The sequence below is a fragment of the Peromyscus maniculatus genome, chromosome 4, assembly GCF_049852395.1.
Source record: "Peromyscus maniculatus bairdii isolate BWxNUB_F1_BW_parent chromosome 4, HU_Pman_BW_mat_3.1, whole genome shotgun sequence".
Lineage (NCBI taxonomy): Eukaryota > Metazoa > Chordata > Mammalia > Rodentia > Cricetidae > Peromyscus > Peromyscus maniculatus.
Genome location: NC_134855.1, coordinates 117,900,559 through 117,921,029, shown reverse-complemented (window position 1 = coordinate 117,921,029; position 20,471 = coordinate 117,900,559). Strand labels below are relative to the sequence as shown.

Genomic DNA, 20,471 nt, shown 5'->3' with positions numbered 1-20,471 from the left:
AGATAGAACCACAAGAAAGCCCTGGGTATGCCCCCCTCTACTGGCATCATCCATCCATGTGTGGGCCTCAAGAGGCCTGGTGGATAACCACAAAGAGGACTCTTTCCAGAGAGCATCAGAGAATCCATGCATTCAGAGAGATGCTCTCAATGGGTAAGGTTTACATTGCAGATGAGGCTGTTCCATCTTCTTCTGTTGCCCAGAACAGCAATTGCCTATGGTTGTACTTGAGCAACTTAGGGCCTTGAGCTGAACTGGGTGAGGTTCATTATGTCTATCAGATGAACTGGAGGATTGCTCATTGCTCCTCTGGGCCTTGGGCCCAAAAATTAGCTCAATTTGACCGTGAGCAACAGATTATTGTTTAGTAAATAGTTGGGTGACTTTCCAGAGGTGTAGGACAATCTTAGTGATATATAGAAGATAACAGTCTCAATATTCTAAGAGCCTACACAACCTCTTCTGCTCATAATAATGAGGTCAGCAAGATCTGGTATTAAAAGGCAACCAGCTTGAGGGGAAAAATGTACTGTTCTAAGTTATCCTCATTGAACTGTGGAAGGAGTCTCAATTCCATGGTAAATTCTTAATGAGTACATTTTGGCTATGACTCATCATAGGACTCATCATCCTCTCTCTCTCTCTCTCTCTCTCTCTCTCTCTCTCTCTCTCTCTCTCTCTCTCCCTCTCTCTCTCTCTCTCACATCACTACATGCCTGAAACTTTAGAAAATATGAATTTGTTTCCCTCTTCATACTGCCAATATATCACTTGCTCTTCCCTTGACTTTTTTTTATATAAAAACCCCACTCCTTTAATTTCTTTCTCTTGCCTTATTGCTCCAGCTAGTGCTTCCAGTACAATATTGAAAAGGAGTGGGGATAGTGCATAGCCCAGACTCATTTCTGATTTCAGTGGGATTGCTTCAAGATTTTCTCCTCTGGGTGATGTTGGCTGTGGGCTTCTCATGTATAACTTTTATTATGTTGAGGTATGTTCCCTCTAGCCCTACATGCTCTAGGACTTTTATCAGGAAGGCAGGATGGATTTAGTGAAAGATTTTGCTGCATCTACTCAGATGATCATGTGATTTTTTTTGTCTTTAAGTCCATTTATGTGGTTTATTACATTTATTGGCTCATTTATGTTGAACCATCCCTGCATTTTAAAATCTATGTACATCAAGGATGTCATCCTGAAGATTTTCTTTGTGTGTGTGTGTGTGTGTGTGTGTGTGTGTGTGTGTGTGTGTGTGTGTGTCTTTACTTGGTTTTGGTACTGGAGTGATCCTGGCTTCATGGTAAGAATGTGAGAGTCCTCCTTCTGTTTCTATTCTTTTGAATAGTTTAACAAGAACTGGCTGTAGATATTCTTGGAAAGTTAAGTAGAATTTTGCTGTGACCCTATTTGGCCCACAGCCAACATCATCCAGAGGAGAAAATCTTGAAGCAATCCCACTAAATTTTTTTAGTTGGAAAGCTTTTTTATTACTATTTCAATCTCCTCATTTGTTACAGGTCTGTTTAGGTTGTTGGCTTCTTCTTGGTTTAATTTTGGTGGTTTGGTGGAATTTAGAAATCCATCCAATTCTCTTAGGTTTTCCAACCTAAAGAACTACAGGTTTTTAAAAATATTCCCTTATAACATTCTAAATTTTTTGTTGTCTGTTGTGATGTTTCCCTGTTCATTTCTGATTCTTTTAATTTTTAATTTAATTTGGGTCCTTTTTTCTTTCTTTTGGTTATTTGGGACAAAGATGTGTCAATTTTATTAATCTTCTCAATGGACTGGCTCTTAGATTTATTGATTATTTGTGTTGTTTTCTTTGTTTATATCACATTGATTTCTGCTCTGATTTTTATTTTTTCTTTCTGTTGACTGGATTTGGATTTGACTTATTCTTGTTTTTCCAAATATTTGAGTTGCATCATTACATCACTTATTTGTTCTCTTGATGATTTTTTAAAGATAGGCAGTTAGAGGCATACATTTTTCTTGTAGGACAACTTCCTTTTTTTCTGAAAAATTTTATTAATTGATTTATTTTACATCCCAACCACAGCTTCCTCTCCCTCTTCCCTCCCATTCCTTCCTCCCACCTCCCTTCTGTGCCCCCTCAATCCACCCTTATCTGTATTTGCTCAGAAAGGGGCAGGTCTCCCATGGACATTAGCAAAGCATGGCATATCAAGCTGCCATAAGACCAAGTACCTCCCCCTGTATTCAGGCTGGGCAAGGCAATCCAGCATGAGGAATAGGTTCCCAAGAGCCAGCCAAAGCACCAAGGACAGCCCTGATTCCATTGCCAGGAGTCCCACAAATAGACCAAGCTATACAACTGTCACATATATGCAGAGGACATAGGTCCGTCCCATGGAGCCTCCCTGGTTGCTGGTTCAGACTGTGAGTTCCCATGAGCCAGGCTAGCTATTTCTGTGAGCTTTCCTGCAATGTCTCTGACCCCCCTGGCTCCTACAATCTGTCCTCCCTCTCCTCAGCAGGACTCCCCAAGCTAGGCCCAGCGTTTGGCTGTGGGTCTCTGAATCTGCCTCCATTAGTCCCTGGATGCAGGCTCTCAGCTGACAACCAGGGTAGTCACCAATCTGATCACAGGGGATGGCCAGTCCAGGATATGCATCCACTGCTGCCAGGAGTCTTAGCTGGGGCTATCTTTGTAGACTCCTGGGAGTTTCCCTTGCATCCGGCTTCTACCTGACCCTGAAAAGCCCTCCTTTCCATTTATCTTTCTCAGATCTCTCCCCTTTCACCCCCCAACCTGATCCTTCAAGTTCTCTTGCCCACCTGCCCCCAGTCCAACCAGGACATCTTCTCTATTTCCTCTTCCCTGGGAGATTCATGCCTTGGGCCCTCGTCATTACCTAGCCTTTCTGGGGCTGTAGGTTGCAGCATGGTTATCCCTTACTTTACAGTATGTATCCACTTACGAGTGAGTATATGCTATGTTTGTCTTTCTGAGTCTGGGTTACCTCATTCAGGATGATTTTTTTTTTCAAGTTCCATCCATTTGCCTTCAAATTTCCTGATGTCATTGTTTTTAACAACCGAGTAAATACTCCATTGTGTTAATGTACCACATTTTCTTTATCCTTTCTTCAATTGATGGACATCTAGGTTGTTTCCAGGTTCTGGCTATTACAAATAAAGCTGCTATGAACATAGTTGAGCAAGTGTCCTTGTGGTATGATTGAGAATTCTTTGAATATATGCTCAGGAGTGGTACAGCTGGGTCTTGAGGTAGAATGATTCCCAATTTTCTGAGAAACCACCATATTGCTTTTCAAAGTGGCTATAGAAGTTTTCACTCACGCAAGCAATGGAGGAGTGTTCCTCTTGCTCTACAACATCCTTTCCAGCATGAGCTGACTCTTGTGTTTTTAATCTTATCCATTCTGACAAGTGTAAGATAGAATCTCAGAGTACATTTGATTTGCATTTCCTGATGGCTAAGGATGATGAACATTTCTTTGCTGGGTGGTAGGCCCCCAAAGAGTTAAAAAAAAACCCAACTACAAACTGATGATTGGATAATAAAAGTGTGGTACATACACACTATGGAATACTAGCCATTTGTAGTAAAGAAAAATAAAATCATAAACTTTGCAGGTTAATTAATAGAACTAGAAAATATCATATCAAGTGAGGTAACCCAGACTCGGAAAGACAAAGGTCACATATTCTCTCTCATCTGAGGGTCCTAGCTATAAATCTTCAGATGTTAAGTACATATTCTGGAGTAACTCCAGAAATCAGGAGAAAGTAAAGAGTGGCCATTGCTGGGGTTGGGAGTGGGGGTCGACAGAGAGGGGAATATCAGGGTATAAGTGATCTGATGGGGGAAATGGGAAAATGGGGGGCTCTAACTAAAAAGGGGGAGGGAGATAAATATAGAATAAGGAATAAGAGGGCAAAATAATATTAAGGATGTCTGAAAAAATCATAAGGGACCATACTATTAACTATCTGCCTAAAAATGCCTATAATATACCCAAGTTGGTATATAAACATACGTATGCAGGTTAAATGAAAATTTACCATCTGGGCTGACTATGCTCCCTTCAAGAGCCAAAGATCATCTAACAAGAACCTCAACAAAAGAGTGAGAAGCTCTTCTTTTAGTTCTTGACCAGGGTTGTCCAAGAGACTCCAAAAGTATTACATTCTATCACTGTCGTCCTTGTTTACACCTGAAAGTAGGTGAGTCCCCAATGCTGAAGATACCATGTACTTCAGACATACCGTCCAGAGGATCCATTTCATGGCACCAGCAGGTACTTGGCAAGGTTCCAAAGGAGGAAACAAGTCCTATTTAATATGATGCCTATAAACCACAATAATGACCATCAGGGCAGGATAATCCTAAGGATGCAGTATTGCATGCATACCTTGGCATAATTGAACTCAAGACTCACTCAACAATACAGAAATCATGCTTGGTTACTGGAAACCTAGCCAACTACCCAGGGCTAATGTAGTCATACATCTTGGGGGAGAATCTCCAACTGACAACTTCACTAGACAAATAGGATCCCTAGCTATATTCCAAATATTTGTCCTTATACCCACAGACAAGTATAGTCCTTACCCTTATCAAGAAAATCTCTTTGTAACAGATGGAGATTGTTACAGAAAATCACAACCAATCAAAATGCAGAGTTATGGAGCCCAGACACAATAGATACATCTACAAAACACACCTGCACCTAAAGTTCAGAGATCACTGTGGTAGAGGGGGAGGAAAGATTGTTGGAACCAGAGGATCAAGGGGTTTGCTGTGAGACTGTGTCTCCTAGGAATGCCAGAAGCTACACCCATAAAGTCTTACCAACATGACTGTCTCACCATGAGCTGAAAAAGGACAACAAAAATAGACATGCCAAAGTAGACAGGGAAAGCCCAAGAGGCATTAACCATAGACAAAGAACTACAGGCAACTAAAGAATGCTGGGAGTGGGAGAAATCATCTTCCCCAGGGAAGAGCACATCCGGTACCAAATGGTGAGCCCTGAAAACAGACTGAGCAGGTTGTACTTATGTATTTAGGATCACACACACACACACACACACACACAAACACGAGAGAGAGAGAGAGAGAGAGAGAGAGAGAGAGAGAGAGAGAGAGAGGGAGGGAGGGAGGGAGGGAGGGAGGGAGGGAGGGAGGGAGGGAGGGAGGGAGGGAGGATCAATAATTAATGAACACAAGAACGAAGAGGGGTATATGGGAGTTTAGAGGGAGGAAAGGAAAGGGTGAAATGATATTATAATCTAAAAAAAAAAAAGAAATAATTTTAAAAGTCAATTAAAATTACCAGAAGAAAAAGTCTCACTCCTCTACTGGAACCTCCAGCTGCATTCCTTATCCCCAGAAGGATTTCTTCACAGCCTTGAACTTACTCTAGGACACCCCTTAGGTCTTGCTGCAGAGCATTCTCATCCCTCCATGCTACTCAGCTGAATTTCTCACGTGCCGTATCTCTGGCCTTTGCTTGCATGTGTGCCCTGATAAGAAACTGATCAGCTCAAAGGTAATTCATTCTATTTCCAGACAATTCTCTCTTTAAAGATGTTTTCTTCTATATTACAAACAAAACCCTCTTTCTTTTTTTTTCAGGTTTGAAATCTGTTTTAATAGACATGAGACAACATATTTCCTTTCCCCTATAGTAGGAGAGAGTCCATTTCTAGAGTTCCAACCTTGCCACTTGCAATGGAGAGTTCCGACACAGCGGGAGTCAACCCAAGCCATGTACCTTCAAGTCTTGCAGCCTTTTGCTTTTTATGCACAAAAACCACGTTCTGGTTGTCACACTTCAGTTAGCAAGAAGCAGAACTTCTCTGCTCTGTGCCCACTGGGACAGTTCCATGTTATGTCACGAGGTGTTCTCTGAGTCTATTCAGAAGGCCTGATCCAGCTGGGGGCCCTTCAGCCTTTGGTTCATAGTTCATGTGTTTCCATTCATTTGGCTATTTTTTTCAATAATTGAGTAAAACTGAAATTTATTATAAGCCACAGTCGTCCTAGGGACCTCCATGCTATATATATAGCCTCTATGGTTCTATGGGTTGTGGTCTGATATATGGACTGTTGACTCTTTCTGCTGGTTCACTTGCTTAGCATTCCTTCAGATGAGAACAAGAACTTTTAAAAAGAGTTATTTATTTTTATGTGTTTGTGTGAATGTCTCCATAGATGTATGTGTACCATGCATGCCTGGTGTCCACAGAAGACAAGAGAAGGTGCCAGATCCCCTGGAAATGTTACAAATGGGTGTGAGCCACCATGTGGGTGCTAGGAAATGAATCCATGTCCTTTGCAAGAGCTGTAAGTGCTCTTAACTACTACTGAACCACATCTCCAGCCCCAAACAAGACTTATTATTCCATCACTAGGTGCAGAACCTAAATATAAATAATCTTATGGATATTGCCTCAGTAAGTAATTCATTCTAAAGTTTAAAGAATTAATGGGAGCATAGAGCATACTTTTACCAGAGAACTTAAGTGTGTGATCAAGAATATCAAAATCACCAGGGATACAAGGAATATGGTTTATTCTTTCCGACCTTTGGTTTCTCTCAGCTGGCAAAAGAATAATTTGTATTGTAAGTTGATTCTGCATATTACTTGTATTTCTGTATTTTGTCTAGAGTAGCCTTGCCCATCTTAAATCTTTGCTCTAGCTTGGTTTTCTTAGTTCTTGGTGAGAAAGAAAATCATATGTGTGCCAATTATCTTGATCTAATTGGGGGATAGGGAGATACACTTGATGTCAATGATGCTATGACTTGCCCTAACCACCATAAGACCACCTGTGAGTATTTTATTCCTACCTGGGTTGAAGCTTTCTCCCCATGAAAGTCTTGCTTCCTTTGGAGTAGTTACAATATTTGTATCTTAAATTAAGGATGCAGGTAACACATTTGATTATGATTTTATTATATATCTCTTTTCCTGGAGTTTTGCAGGTAAGGTTGCATAAGAGCCAACTTTTCATCTGCCCTCCCAGTTCTACCCCACAGAACTGGACCATCTTCTAACTGCACAATGCAAAATAGCCAATAACTCAATAAATACTTTACAAAAATAATGCAGTTTTTTTTCTCAAAACATAAAAAAATCAGGATTTCCCAGACTTCAGCTCTCACCACCCCCTTTTATATTTATTTCCTGGGAATATATTGGTGGAGAAAAGTTGTTATATTAAAATAAAATAGACTAAATGGGCCCATATTATTTTCCCACTTGCTTTGCTTTTTTCTTTTGGAAAGTGCCGCTCCCGGCTTTATGCCTGAAGTTCCTTCAGTCTTCTGAGCTTGTTAGGCAGAGCAGAAAGGCTGCTGCTGGGGTTCCTTAGCAGAGCCACCCTGGAAATTTATTTATTTTAAAGCCCTTTAAAACCATGTCTTAGATTTGACTCTAAACATTCACTTACTACCCACCCCTTGCCTAGTCTAAGGACAAGAAAGTGTTGGAATCTGTGACTCCAGCAAACACCCTATGACTCAAGAGCACCAGGTGTAAGGTGGCTGGTTTCTTGATTTGATGCATTTCCACGGCAAAATTCCTTTTCTCTCCATTCCCCCAAGTCCTTTCCTTTTTGAGCTCTCTCAGAAGTGATTAAATAATTTTTACAAGGACAACTCCAGAGAAAAGGTTAAGCTTAAGTCACATTCGTATTAAATAAGTTATATATAAAAACCGCTTATAATGTTTACAACTTCAGTCTCTCTGCTCCTGTGCACTGGATGGAGGTGGGAATTGAATCACACCCACTATGGTTCCCAGGTTCCTCCTCCTGCCTACACAGCCACTAGGAGGACTTCCAATATGGTTTGTAGGCAATGGACATAGCAGTCCCCCAGACCTGGTGCATACCCCTAGTGTACTTAGAAAAATACTCATGTGGAATATACAAATATACAAAACCGTGGATTAAAAAAACTGGGTGACAGTTGGCAGATCAGTGCATTTGTGCCTCCAAACCAGCAGTGCTTTAGTATTCCCTGGCCTCTTGGAACTGCTTAACGTAGTCCTCATCAGAAGGGCTCTCTGTGCACTTCTGTCCATTATTGGGAGGCCGGGCCTCATTATACCTGCTCCAGTCGCCCTTGCAGATGATCCAGGGCAGAACGTCCACTTTGTAGTGGAGCTCAGCAGAGAACTCGGTGCTGATGAGATTGGGCGTGCCTGCCCCTTTGCCCCTGGTGATGAGCTGCATGTTATCACCATAGCAACAGTGCTGGGCAGCCAGTGTGGTACTCTCCAGGGACAGCATAGAGCGGATGCAGTACCGGGCAGTAGGCTTGTAGATCTCCAGTTTCTCTTTGGGTCCACTAGCATCCTTCCATCGGAAGTCCTTGCGCTTGATGCGGTCAAAGATGTCGGCCGTGCTGTAAGCCACCTCAGTGGGGTAGGAACAAGGACAGCTGGGCAGGTCGTTGATCACCTTGTGCATGTATTTCTTTAAGAACTCGCTTTTGCAGCTCATCCATCGCTCACAGCTGTCCATGTCTGAAAAAGATGGAAACACCCCTCTAAGCACATGCTACGGTTGCTGGGAGGACGGCACTGAAGCCAGCAATGGTCCTTCCTTAGCATTAGCTACCCGGCAGGTACCCATAACCCCCACACATGGTGGCCATTCTCATCACCCCAGAACTTGGCGACTCAGTTTGGAAGACATCTTCCCAACTCCTTACTTTACAGAATGAGGAATGTTCAAACACCAGACAGCAAAGAGTAAGTCACTGATTGAATGACTACCAAGATTCCCTCACCTGTGTTTAACTGCCACTGCATTTGATCCACCTTTTACATTTTTATGTAGAAACATGTTATTATCCCTAAATTGAAAGCATCTTTAAAAAAATGCCCAAACCAAACCAGATCTCAACAAAACCCCAATAAAACCCTCAAATACAAAACAAAAAGCAGAATATCATCGCAGATAACCATAGCCTAATTATACATCCTAACACAATTAGCTAATTCAGAGAGCTGTACTGAATTTCCTAAATAAGTGGTAATGTGGTAGAAAGGCCTCAAAGGACCATTTGTCGAGTTGAATTTATTTATTTCTGTCACTCACTGAGTGGTTTAAAACATAATTCATCTCCCAGCTGCTGGACTTTAATTATCACTGTGTGAAATTCACAGGCTAAGATGCCTTAAAGGAGTGAGAGTGTAACTCAGAGCCCAGAGGTGATATGTTGGGTTTTTAAAGCATTAAGAAAAAGTTGATTTAGTTGCAAATACTTAAGAATTTATGGATTCCAATTATATGTTGGTTAACTACTCCTTTTATTTGGTTACAGTTTGGTGGGTTTTTTTTTCTCTTTTGGGTGTGGTTTTATTTTGTTTTCTTGGTTTTGGGAGTTTTATTGTTATATTGGGTTTTTGTGTTTTGAGGAAGAACTTAAAGTTGGGTGGGTAGGAAGGGGGAGATGATCTGGAAGGACTTGGGGGAAGTCGGAAGAATATGTTCGAAATATATTTAAATTTAAAGTTTGTCTTAAATAATTTATGGATTCCAATTCTAATTGTGCATTCCTGGCTTTAAGAACTGAAATTTGAACATACGCCGTTCTTGTCTTGCCCCTGGGGAACAACCGGCCAGGGTATAGGTGTACAGAGACACTCTACTTGGACAGGACAGGATGTTCCCAGCTCAGCCTGGCTCCTGCCCAATAACTCATAGGGCTTCTCATGGTCTTTCGGTTGTTTGGGTCAGGACCATTGGATCAGCATATGTCCTAGTGTGCTCTCTGTCAGACTGAGGCCGAGATACCAGTAGAAACAGACACTGGGGAAATGATAGCCAAAAGGGGGAGTGGGGATTTGATATAAGGTAGGGATCAAACAGATGTGAAGAACAAATGCAGAGTCTCACTGTAACCTAGGAACTTAGAAAACCCTTCTTAGGATTCCCATTCAATGACAATGTCATACTTTACTTAAAAACTTTATTATCTCAGATCAGGAGTGAGCATATAAACCTGTAATTCCAGCTAATCTAGAGGCTGAGGCAGGAGAATCACAAGTTCAAGGTCTGCTTGGTCTACAGAATAAGTTTAAGGTAAATCTGGCATAGAGAATAAGTCCAAGGTTAGCCTGATACACAGAAGGAGTTCAGGGTCAGCCTGGGCAACTTAGTGAGAGCTTATCTCAAAATAGCAAGTAAAAGAGGGCTAAGGCAAATGAGTAGGCCCAGTGGCAGCAATTCAAAGAACTTTGTCCTGGAAAGCAGCAATATTGAGAATCGCTGTCCCCATCCCATCTCTACTGCTAAGGAGCCCTTTTCACATTGGACTTAGATGAGACTCATAAATGCCCCATCTCCATTTCTGGTTGAGAAGTTCAGTCTGGGCTACCTTCCTTCCCTTGTTTATGATCAGTTGACCTACTTGCCCACACTGACTGATCAGAACAGAATGCATCTTAAGCAAACGTTACTGAACCTCTCTCCTTTCTTTAAGCCCCTGGACTTGGGCCCTCACTCTGCTGAAGTGACACACAGCTTTTCCATCAGGGTCCCTTCTGAATGCAGGTTGGCTGGTTCCAGGATAAAACACCCTTTGATCTGCTGCACCCCCTTGCCACACTTCCACCCCATTTCCCACTGTTACAGTTTGAATCTTACATGTCCATCAGTAGCTCAGAGACCGATGGCTTGGTCTCCAGCACGTGGTACTACTGAGAGATAGTGGAACTTGGAGGAGTTAACAGTGTGTGCCACTGAAAGGCATCTCGGGATGCCAGGACTTTCATTCTCTCTTCTTTTCCTTCCTGGTTTCCATGAGGTAAACAGCATCCCTCCATCACCTGCTTACCGTGATGTTCTGCTTTGCCACAGGTCCAAAGCCAACAGGCCAAATACTATGCACTGAAACTAGAGGCCAAAGCAAATCTTTCTTCCTTTGAAGTTGTTTTCTCCTTCAAGTCCTTTTTTTCCCACAGTGACAGGAAGCTGTCTGATGAACACACCACTGGTTCTTTCTGGATTTATTTACTTCTCCATAAGAGAAAACCCTGTTTACCTAAACCTAGACATTCTTCCATTGCTGTTTTTGAGACAGTCACATTGTGTGTCCCAGGCTGGCCTGGAACTCACTTCAGTCTCTGAATGCTGGGATTACAGGCATGTACCACAGTAATTGGCTCTCTTGTCTAAAAGCAAAACAAAGCAAACAAACAAACAAAGCCAAAACATTTCAAAACTGAAATGAAATGTTATTTCTAGGAGGTACAGTCAGGAACAGTTTTGGGTGCTTGTGCCATCATGCTGATTGTGAGCCATGGTAGGGCTGGTGGTGGCCAGACTTCCTCTTCAGAGCTCCTCCAAGAGAGCCTGCTCTGCTCACTTTGCTGACTGCCTCCCATCGTCTGTCTGCCTCCTACTTGCCTTGGAGGTCAATGACCAAGCATGGAGGAAGCAGTGCTGTCTGGCTCCTCCCTGGTCCCCTTAGTTTGGCAATCTCTGTTGGACGGGGCTCTGAGTTGTCGGTTTCCTTCCTTCCTGGTCCTCCTTTTCTGCTTCCTTAGGTGTCACACTGTCACCTCGTATGCTCACCCCCATCTGGCATGTGCTGCTTGCAGAACCCCAGTTGGCACAAGCTTCAGTTGCAGAGGTAGCAGGAGGAGGGCCTTCCGCTAAGCATTAATTGTAAAAACCAAACTTGACCAGTAATAATACCTGATGGGAGACTGGAGAGATAGCTTAATATACCTGCTGCTAAGCATGATGACCCAAGTTCAGATCCCCAGCACCGATTAAAAATCAGACCATGGCTGTAACTCCAGCACTGGATGGGGCGTAGTAGAGACATGTGGGTCATAGGGGATCTCAGGCTAGCTAGTCTAGTAGAAATAATGAGCTCCCAATTCAGTGAGAGACCTAGTCTCAAAAAGTTAAGACGGAGAGCATCTGATGTTGACCTCTGGCCTCCACGTGTCCTGATCCATGTAGACCATATCAATAGGCTTTTCACCTCTGACTTCTATTCGGATTGTCCAGTGGGAAGCCCATCTGTGGACCACAGAGAGGGAAGAGAGTAAAGCTAGAATGAGTCACTGGTTCCTTTCTCACTGCGCATTGTCTGCATCCTTTGGAGAGCTGAGACTGTGGTCAGGTGGCTCTCCCTAGGAGCTGTGCTTGCTGATCCTATGCTGGTCCCATCAGATCAAGAAGGGTAAGGGCTCTCCAAGGTTGCCAGTCTTGGGGTCCCCTTCTTGGTTTATATCAACTCTGCTCAGTTTTACAAATAAATGATCCTTCACTAAATGCTTGCCAATTACCTACACTGAATGTACTCAATTCATTTTTGCCTGGACTCTGGCTGAAATAGGTCTGCTCAGTTCTGGTATTCTTAGCCTTGCACTGATGTGGCCTTATGCCTCACCCTGCACAAAAAGGCAGAAGGTACTTGCCTGTGAAATGTGACATGAGGAGACATGAGAAGTTCTCTGCCCCTCAAAGATCATGTCTTCTGTTCTTCCACTTGATGTAAAACTCACATCTTTAAAGTCAGTTTAAAAAATAAATCCAATGAACTGTGTTTGCAGAAGGCTCTCGTTAAATAAATATAATTTCATTGTGTATGTGAGGTGGAGGCCCTACTAACACAGAATTTCTAAACTGTCCTGAGTTTGGCTTACAGACATGTTGGAATGGATTTATTTTTTTTTAAAAATGTTAACAAGCATTGTAAAAATTAAGGTATATTTTAGCTAAACCAGATCTGGGATTTGTCTTGGAAAATCAGCCTACCTGATTTTTCCAGTCTGGAGAGATACAACAAACTCTTTTCATGAGAGAATTTTCAGGGCTAAAAAAGTGGGACAGGAGGGATCTGACTCTTTTTTAACACAGTGGTAATGGCTTGATATTAACCTTACACAAGGCCGTATGAGGCATGGCTGCCCCCATCTTTTAGAAAAAAACACTATTAGTTCTTTGATAATTTTGTACAGTATGTTTAGCTTTCCAGAGCTATCTGGCTTCCTAACTGTCCAATCCCCCCTTCCTCTCATCAAGACCAGTTTGTGTTGTCCAAACATTCTTGGCCATGTTGTCTTCAACTGGAGCATGCTCAACTGCCTAGAGGCTACACTCTTTTTTTTTTTTTTTTTTTTTTTTTTTTTTTTTTTTTGGGTTTTTCGAGACAGGGTTTCTCTGTGTAGTTTTGCGCCTTTCCTGGGACTCACTTGGTAGTCCAGGCTGGCCTCGAACTCACAGAGATCCACCTGGCTCTGCCTCCCGAGTGCTGGGATTAAAGGCGTGCGCCACCACCGCCCGGCAACACTCTTAGAGAGAGCTGACTGTCCCTCTCCCAGCGGCTTCCTGCTGTCAATACTTCCTCAGCTGGGGTGCTGATGATGGGATGAGGCACCATCACTGCCCGATGTGGTGAGGGACTGTCGAGGCCCTACCCACTATTGCTTGCTGATAACGATGCTCTAGTTGTTTGTTATTCCTTTTTATCAGAGTGCCGCCACCCTTCTTTTCAGTATTTCTGTTTTCTAGACTATCCTACACAGATCCTTGACTGTCTCCTGTAGTTCTCTGAGAAAGAGAAAAATTAAATCTCTTAATAGTTGGGCTAGGAAACTCAAAGAGACTTAGGCCTGCTCAATTTTGTCTGAGGAGATACTGCAACCTTAAGTTTACGAAAGAATGTTCGGGAATAAAACAAGTGGGGCAGAAGGAATCTGACTCTTGTACAACACAGAATGGTACGGTATCCAGAAGTAAATGAAGCTGTGTTGAAATGCAAGCTTGCATCTGAGTGTGTACTTTCTGTTGTGTTCACTTAGGCTGCTGCTTCTGAGCCGGCACTTTCTAGTAAAGGAGTGAGAAGCACAGAAAAATGTACTGAAGATCCCCCCACCAATGGAAAATTCTTGCAAAGGAGGGAAGTATATAATGTTGAGAAAACTTCCTCCCCTCTTCCTTCCATTTGCTGGAGACTTCTTTTACTGGATGCTGGGTGAGGACAGAGCTCATAGGGTGGTGGGCTTACTTTGTGCTAGGGGGAGGGTACACTCAATCCGTCTCTCACCTAAGAGGCTCTGCAGGTTGCTCACCATGGTGCCCTACAGCCCAGTCTATTCTAGTGTAGGAGGCAAGGGTTGCTTTTCTTTGCCTGAGGTTACTCTTTCTTGCCTGGAGTCTAGTCAGTGAGCAGGAAATCTCCTGGGAGCGTTGGACACTCAAAGGGAAAAATGAAACATTTTCATAGGTCCAAGGATGGCACTGCAAAAGCAAAATGAATCTCCAAAGCACTGAACCAATATTTGGATTTAAAAAAGGGAAAAACTCTTACCAACTTCAAACAACTTGGTGGCATTAAACTCCTCGCTTCCCGTAAGCAGACTCACTTCGGTGGCTGCTGTCCTGAAAGTGTCTTCAATTCCTAAACACAGACAAGAGCTCATTTTCCCCTAGTTTTATGGAAAAAATTCACCCCCACCCCCTCAAATACAAAACAAATATACCTGAACAAAGCCTTTTTGTACTCATTACTACTCGTGGGTAGAAACTTGCCAACAGAGGAAACAGTAAAAGCAGGTAGCAGTGCATAAAACATATTAAAACTCCAGATACTAGTCACAGTGTAAAATCAGATCCAAATGTGCCTGCAGTGAGTCCATGGGCTTACCCATCTGTCTGCGAGATGAGGGGTGGGTGGTGGTGGGGTACTTGTCAGCGTGCCTGTCTGGTGAGTGACAAACTAAATCAGAGGCAGCAGTGTGCTCGAGACCTTCTTTTTAATGGCTGCCTGCCTGATTTTAAATCATTACTAGCTGTGTGGACCTGGGCAGGACACTTCATCTTTGTGTGCCTAGTTTTAATTTCTCTAAAGTCAGGAGAACTAAGTGGCACCTCTCCCCTGCGGAGTCGGTTGAGTTATACGAGTGAAATTCGGGGAGAGCATCTCCCAGAAGGGAGAGCAGAAGCTCCTGGTTCCTGCTTCATTGGTTGTCTACGTCTACTCCTATTGATTCTCCTGGAAGGGTGCACAGAGAATCCTTACTCACTCTAAGGAACTGAACTCCGTTTACTTCAAACCTTTCAGCTCCCTTAAATCTCCCCTCAGAATTACCACACCCAACTCAGATTCAGCAAGCTAAATCATGAGAAAGAACAAAGAGTGGAGACCGGTAGTTTTTTGGGGGAACCCTAGCTTCACTGTTGAACCCGACTGTATGTCCTTTAAGAGGTCACTCTGATTTTGTTAGGTCCCTCAAGCAAGGGTTGGCCTAGGGACATAGTTGTAAGAAATATTTATTTTTATTTGTGTGTATGCATGTATGTGTATGCTATGTGTGTTCAGGTGCCTGAGAAGGCCAGAAGAGGCCATCAGATTCCTGGGACTGGAGTTTCAGGTGGTTCTGAACTGTCTGACATAGGTACTGGGAACTGAAGGAGCAGCAAGTGCTTTTAGTCACCAAAGTCATATCTCCAGCCCTCAAGGGGACATACTTTTACAGAATGATCATTACCAAGCCTACAAGACCTTGTTTATTCCATAGCTTATTCCAGTAAAGCAGAGATTCAACAAAACAAATAAGGAAGGAGACCCTGCTAAAAGTAATCATGTATATCCAAATGAACCCTTGGAGCTGGAACCTCCTAAAGCAGAAAGGCTGGAAAGACCGAAGCGGGCAAGGACAGCTGAGAAGAAAATGCATGCACAGGGATGCCAGCTGCAGTGATCTCAGTGGTCCTGGTACCCAAAAAGGAAACGTGAAATGGCAGCAGGGAAGAACCTACCAGCTTGGCTCTGTATGCTCGCTCTGAAAAGAACACAGGCATGCCCCTACAACTCAAAGTAAAATTGTGTCCATGTGTGGCTGAGCCAGAGACCTTCCTTCATGGTGAAGGAGAAAGAGTGTAACAGTAAAGGTCATGGCCTCTCCAGTCAGGGAGCATGGATTCCACTTCCATTATTATCATTTGTTGCCGATTTGGGGCCTCAGTTTCAATGCCAAACAAATACAGTAATAAAATTCTGTTCCATGAGGCAGTTTTGAGTATTAAGTGAAATAACACACCTAGAAGTCACGGAAGTTTGAATGATACTGAATTACTCAGAACACTCGGCAGTTTTGAGTATTAAATGAAATAACACACCTAGAAGTCACGGAAGTTTGAATGATACTGAATTACTCAGAACACTCGGCAGTTTTGAGTATTAAATGAAATAACACACCTAGAAGTCACGGAAGTTTGAATGATACTGAATTACTCAGAACACTCTCATTCTCTTTACTGCCATCTTTTTCATCAACTCCTTAGTCTTCCCTTTCTCTCCACCCCTCTCTTCTCTTCTCCCCACTTTTCCTTCCTCTCTCCTCTTCCTTTGATTGCTGCTCCCCCTTCCTTCCTCTCCCTTTTGCATGGTGCTAAGGGATCGAAGCCAGGACCTCCTATATGGCTAGACAATCACTGTCTCTCTCTCCCCCAAGACCATCTTCCTCTTCTTCATCTTAATACCTTTTTTTAACTTTTCTATTTTTCTTCATAGTCTTCTTCTTTTCTTCTTCACATTCTTCCTGAATGTTGCTTCCTCCTACTTATGTTATTATTGACTCCTTTTGTTCCTCCCCATCCCAAACCCACTGGCCAGACTTCCACCTCAGCTCATTGCAAGGAGCACAGGGAAGATTAGGAGAGGTAAATGTCTGTAGGGCTGGCATGCAGCCGGAGCCACCACTTCTTACATTTCAACCCCATTTTCTTTGCATGCCCTCTGCCAGCATGCACCTCGTTCCGGTCGTGCCCCCCCCCCCCACTTCTTCAGAAATCCCTTTGTGCTTCCACTTTTGTTTGGGTCCAAATGTTCCTGGTTTGAGAATAGCATTTCTAGGAGTAGAAAAAGGAAGTCTGAGGTATGGGGATCAGATTTCCGGTCTCAGAAATTTCCTTTAGATGAAGCCATTTGGAATGTGTGGTTTTATGATAGGGCCGAAGATATTATTGTAGGCTGGTATTCTGCCTGGCAATGGGAACACAGTAAAACTATAGGCCAGGGGGTGATAAGCTTCATGTCAAGGACCAGGAGGCTCATAGTTCAGGCTTTATGGGCCACTCCTGGTCTTGGTTGCCTCTGTTTCTCCTGTTTGATCCCTTTAACAATGAAGGTCCCTACATAAATAGGCCGTAGGCTAGATTTTGACAAACCGCTATAACTTTGACAACCATAGTCATAATTATTGTTTATTCCAACATGGATCCTCATCAAGTTAGCAACTGATTTAATTTTCAAGGCACTGATACTGTAGTATCAGATCACAATTAAATGCTAAGTTGCACCAGTTTGTTTCTTGGGAAGCCTTGGGCAACTCTCAGGTGTTAGTGACAGGGCTAACTCCATGGTTTTCCTGAGAATGAGAATCCACTCATGCTGGGTGCCTTATCAGACATAAATATCTGTTTTCAAATGAGTTTTTCAAATCATTGACACTCTCACATCAAGGTCCCAAACTGATCAGAGTCCCTCCTTCAAGGTAAATAAGTACAATATGGCACTGCCCCTTAGGCCACAGCCTCTGCAATTTTGCTTAAGACTTAGGAAATTCATGTTTTCATCCACCAAGTCTATCAGCTATCTCTAGTTGTCTCATTCATGTCAAAAGATTTCTGAGGAAAATGTTTATCTTTTAAATATTTCTTCAAGTTTTAAAATATAAACTTAAAACCTTTCCCTAGAACTTGGAACCAAAGCCCCACAATTACCTGGGCAGTTTGGACGGTCACAGGTCCTCGATTCTGTTGCAATGCATGCATAGCCACAAGAACGTGTCCGTTTCTGGTTGCCATTTCCACAGGTGACGCTGCAGACAGACCAGAGACTCCAGTCACCCTCACCGTCTGTGGAATCTGGAAGGGAGCCAGGGAGATGGTCATCATCCCCACCTAAAGAGTTCCCAAGTCTCCTGTTCAAGTTGCCTGTTGGCCGTGTATTCTCCCACTTACATCATGCTCACTCTTGAAGGAATTGGTTGAAGCCTGAGCTCAAAGGCTTACAGCTATAGGTTCATGTTAGCGCTCAGCTTTGTGAAGACGGAAAGGTTTGCAATGCTGTGTTGATTTGTACATGACTAGGACCTAACCCTTGGGGCAAACCTTTCCTCCTTGTGGGAGGATAGGGGAAGAAGATGAATAAGAAGGGAGATAGAAATGGAGGGGGCAGAGGGAGGGGACAGAGGAAGGGAGAGGAAGAGGAATGCAGGGGGAAGGAAGAGAGAGAGAAAGGGGGGAGGGAGGAAAACAGGGAGAGAGAAAAAGAAGAGGAGGAGGAGAGAAAGGAGAAAAGAGAAGAGAATTCTACAGAATCTGGTCTTGCCTTGACCTTATGGTCCCCATTGACTTCCAGTTTAGTTTATTCTGATAAATCCAATCACCATGAAAGAAGTTCAGGCCAAACAAATTCAAGAATGATGAGATGCCTCCAAAAAAAAAAAAAAAAAGAAAGAAAGAAAGAAAGGAAGGAAGGAAGGAAGGAAAGAAGAAAGGAAGAAAGAAAGAAAAGAGTCACATGAAGGACTAGAAAACATTTGACAGAGGAAGGGAGGCTCCTAATACTGCTGTTTAGAAACTGAATGTAGCTGAAGCCATCGAGAGCAGAACTGCCCAGTGGTCTGGACTTCCTGAGCCACTAAATCATGAGACATGACTGCTATTATTTTTTCAGGTGCTGAGTATAGGATGGTTTGTCACACAGTAGCAAATAACCAATGTGTTCATTGTAAATATAGAAATATCCTTTGAAGTCATTATTCAACATCTGGCCAATGAATATTAGTCGATCTTGCACTGTATGTCAAGGATAATTCTAGGTATGTGGAATATAGTATTAAGGATAGTTTTCCTCACCCCCTGGTGTAATGAACAATGAATACAAAATAGTAAATTATATAGTGTGTTAGAAGTTATGAATGACATGGGAAAAGAAAAAGTAGACTATGGTGATATTTTATTTGTGCTGAAATGTGATTTTATTTGTATGTTAATAAATAAAGTTGCCTGGGGTTCAGAGCTAATAGCAAGCCATAGCAAAAGTCTGGCAGTGGTAGCACACACCCTTAATCCTGATCACATGACAGGCAGATCTCTGTGTGTTCAAGGACACAGCCAGCATGGAGATACATGCCTTTAATCTCAATACCAACCATAGAAGACCTGGAGGTCTGTATAAACAGGCAGTGACAAGGAAGTCATGTGGCTGGGTTCACAACCAATGAGAAGGCAGAGCAGAAAGACAATAAAATGACAGATACACAGGAAGTAGGTCTCTTTCTGAGGGGAAGGATCACAGTGACAGCGAGGGGTAAGGAGGAGGTCTTGGTCTTAGCTCTTAGCTACTGCTCTGACCTCTTGGGCTTTTAACTCTGCATTTGGCCCTATGTTTCTTATTTAATAAGACCGTTACATCTACAGCAAACCACACTAGGGGGTGTTGGAGAGGGATGGGGATGTGGGTACATTATCAAGACTGACTTTCTCTTATCAGAAGTAAATATTAACAAAAGTCTTAGAGTGACTGGGGGTCTTGTCCAGGGTTATCAGGTTAACAGAAAGGAAAGCTTGGGCTGTAGCATCAAGCCCTGGATCTCTAAAGCATGACTTTCCTCCAGTAACACCACCCCATAATAATTTCTCTTGGCTTATGCACAGCTTCCAATAGCCTTGGGGCCTCTGTGAGTGCTAAGCATGGGGCTGCAGTTATGTGCCTTGAAGGGATGGGATACCCTTCATTCAGAATAGGTTGTGGTGGTTACTATTACATAGACCCAGCAAGAATGTTCTCCACACGTTTCCACTTGAATCTTGGGTCCTGTGCCAGCCACCAGGGCTGTTGTTTACACAATCCTCTCTGAAGGCACCCTGGGATATCACAGGGCTGCTGAGCTTTCTCAGCCTACTATTCAGAAGTGGTGTGTGTGTGTGTGTGTGTGTGTGTGTGTGTGTGTACAAGACACTGTGATGGCCTCTTCTCTAACTGAAGGTGAAGCTTCTCATGGCATAACTGCCTTCAGAAGCATCATCCACCTCTATCTCCTTCCATCACAATCATTTTTTTCAAACTTTGATTTCTTCTAAGAAACAGTTTCCCAACCACATAGCCAAGCAGATGTCTGAAGCTTCCATTTTACATTAGGGAAATGAACATCACTTTCCAGTATGAACCTCTCTACTATCTCCTCTGGGGCATATACCCAGCAGGGCTGGAGGAACAAGTTGCTTCCAAAGGGAGAAGAATCTGACACATAATAGTCACTGCTCTCTCTCAGAACTTTGAAGACATGCCTGGAACAATTGCATGCTCGTCAATGATGCCATCTATATGCAGTGGATTATATTACATGTGCACACACTGCATTTTTACCATGCACACAGAAACTGGGCCAGATTTTGCTAAAGGGAGAAGCAAGAGGCACAAGTAAAGATT

The 20,471-nt window shown here is 43.0% G+C and overlaps 1 protein-coding gene across 1 annotated transcript in view; it reads right to left on the bottom strand.

The window, feature by feature from the left end:
- Positions 1 to 6,933: 6,933 nt before the first annotated feature.
- Positions 6,934 to 20,471, bottom strand: part of Ism1 (isthmin 1) — a 78,294-nt gene continuing 64,756 nt past the window's right edge. Inside the window, exons 4-6 of the mRNA XM_006983676.4 lie at positions 17,756 to 17,899; positions 14,340 to 14,429; positions 6,934 to 8,529 (exon numbers count right to left, since the gene is read on the bottom strand). Coding sequence (XP_006983738.1) covers positions 8,012 to 8,529; positions 14,340 to 14,429; positions 17,756 to 17,899 — 752 coding nt within the window. The 3' untranslated portion in view covers positions 6,934 to 8,011. The remainder of the gene's footprint in view (positions 8,530 to 14,339; positions 14,430 to 17,755; positions 17,900 to 20,471) is intronic.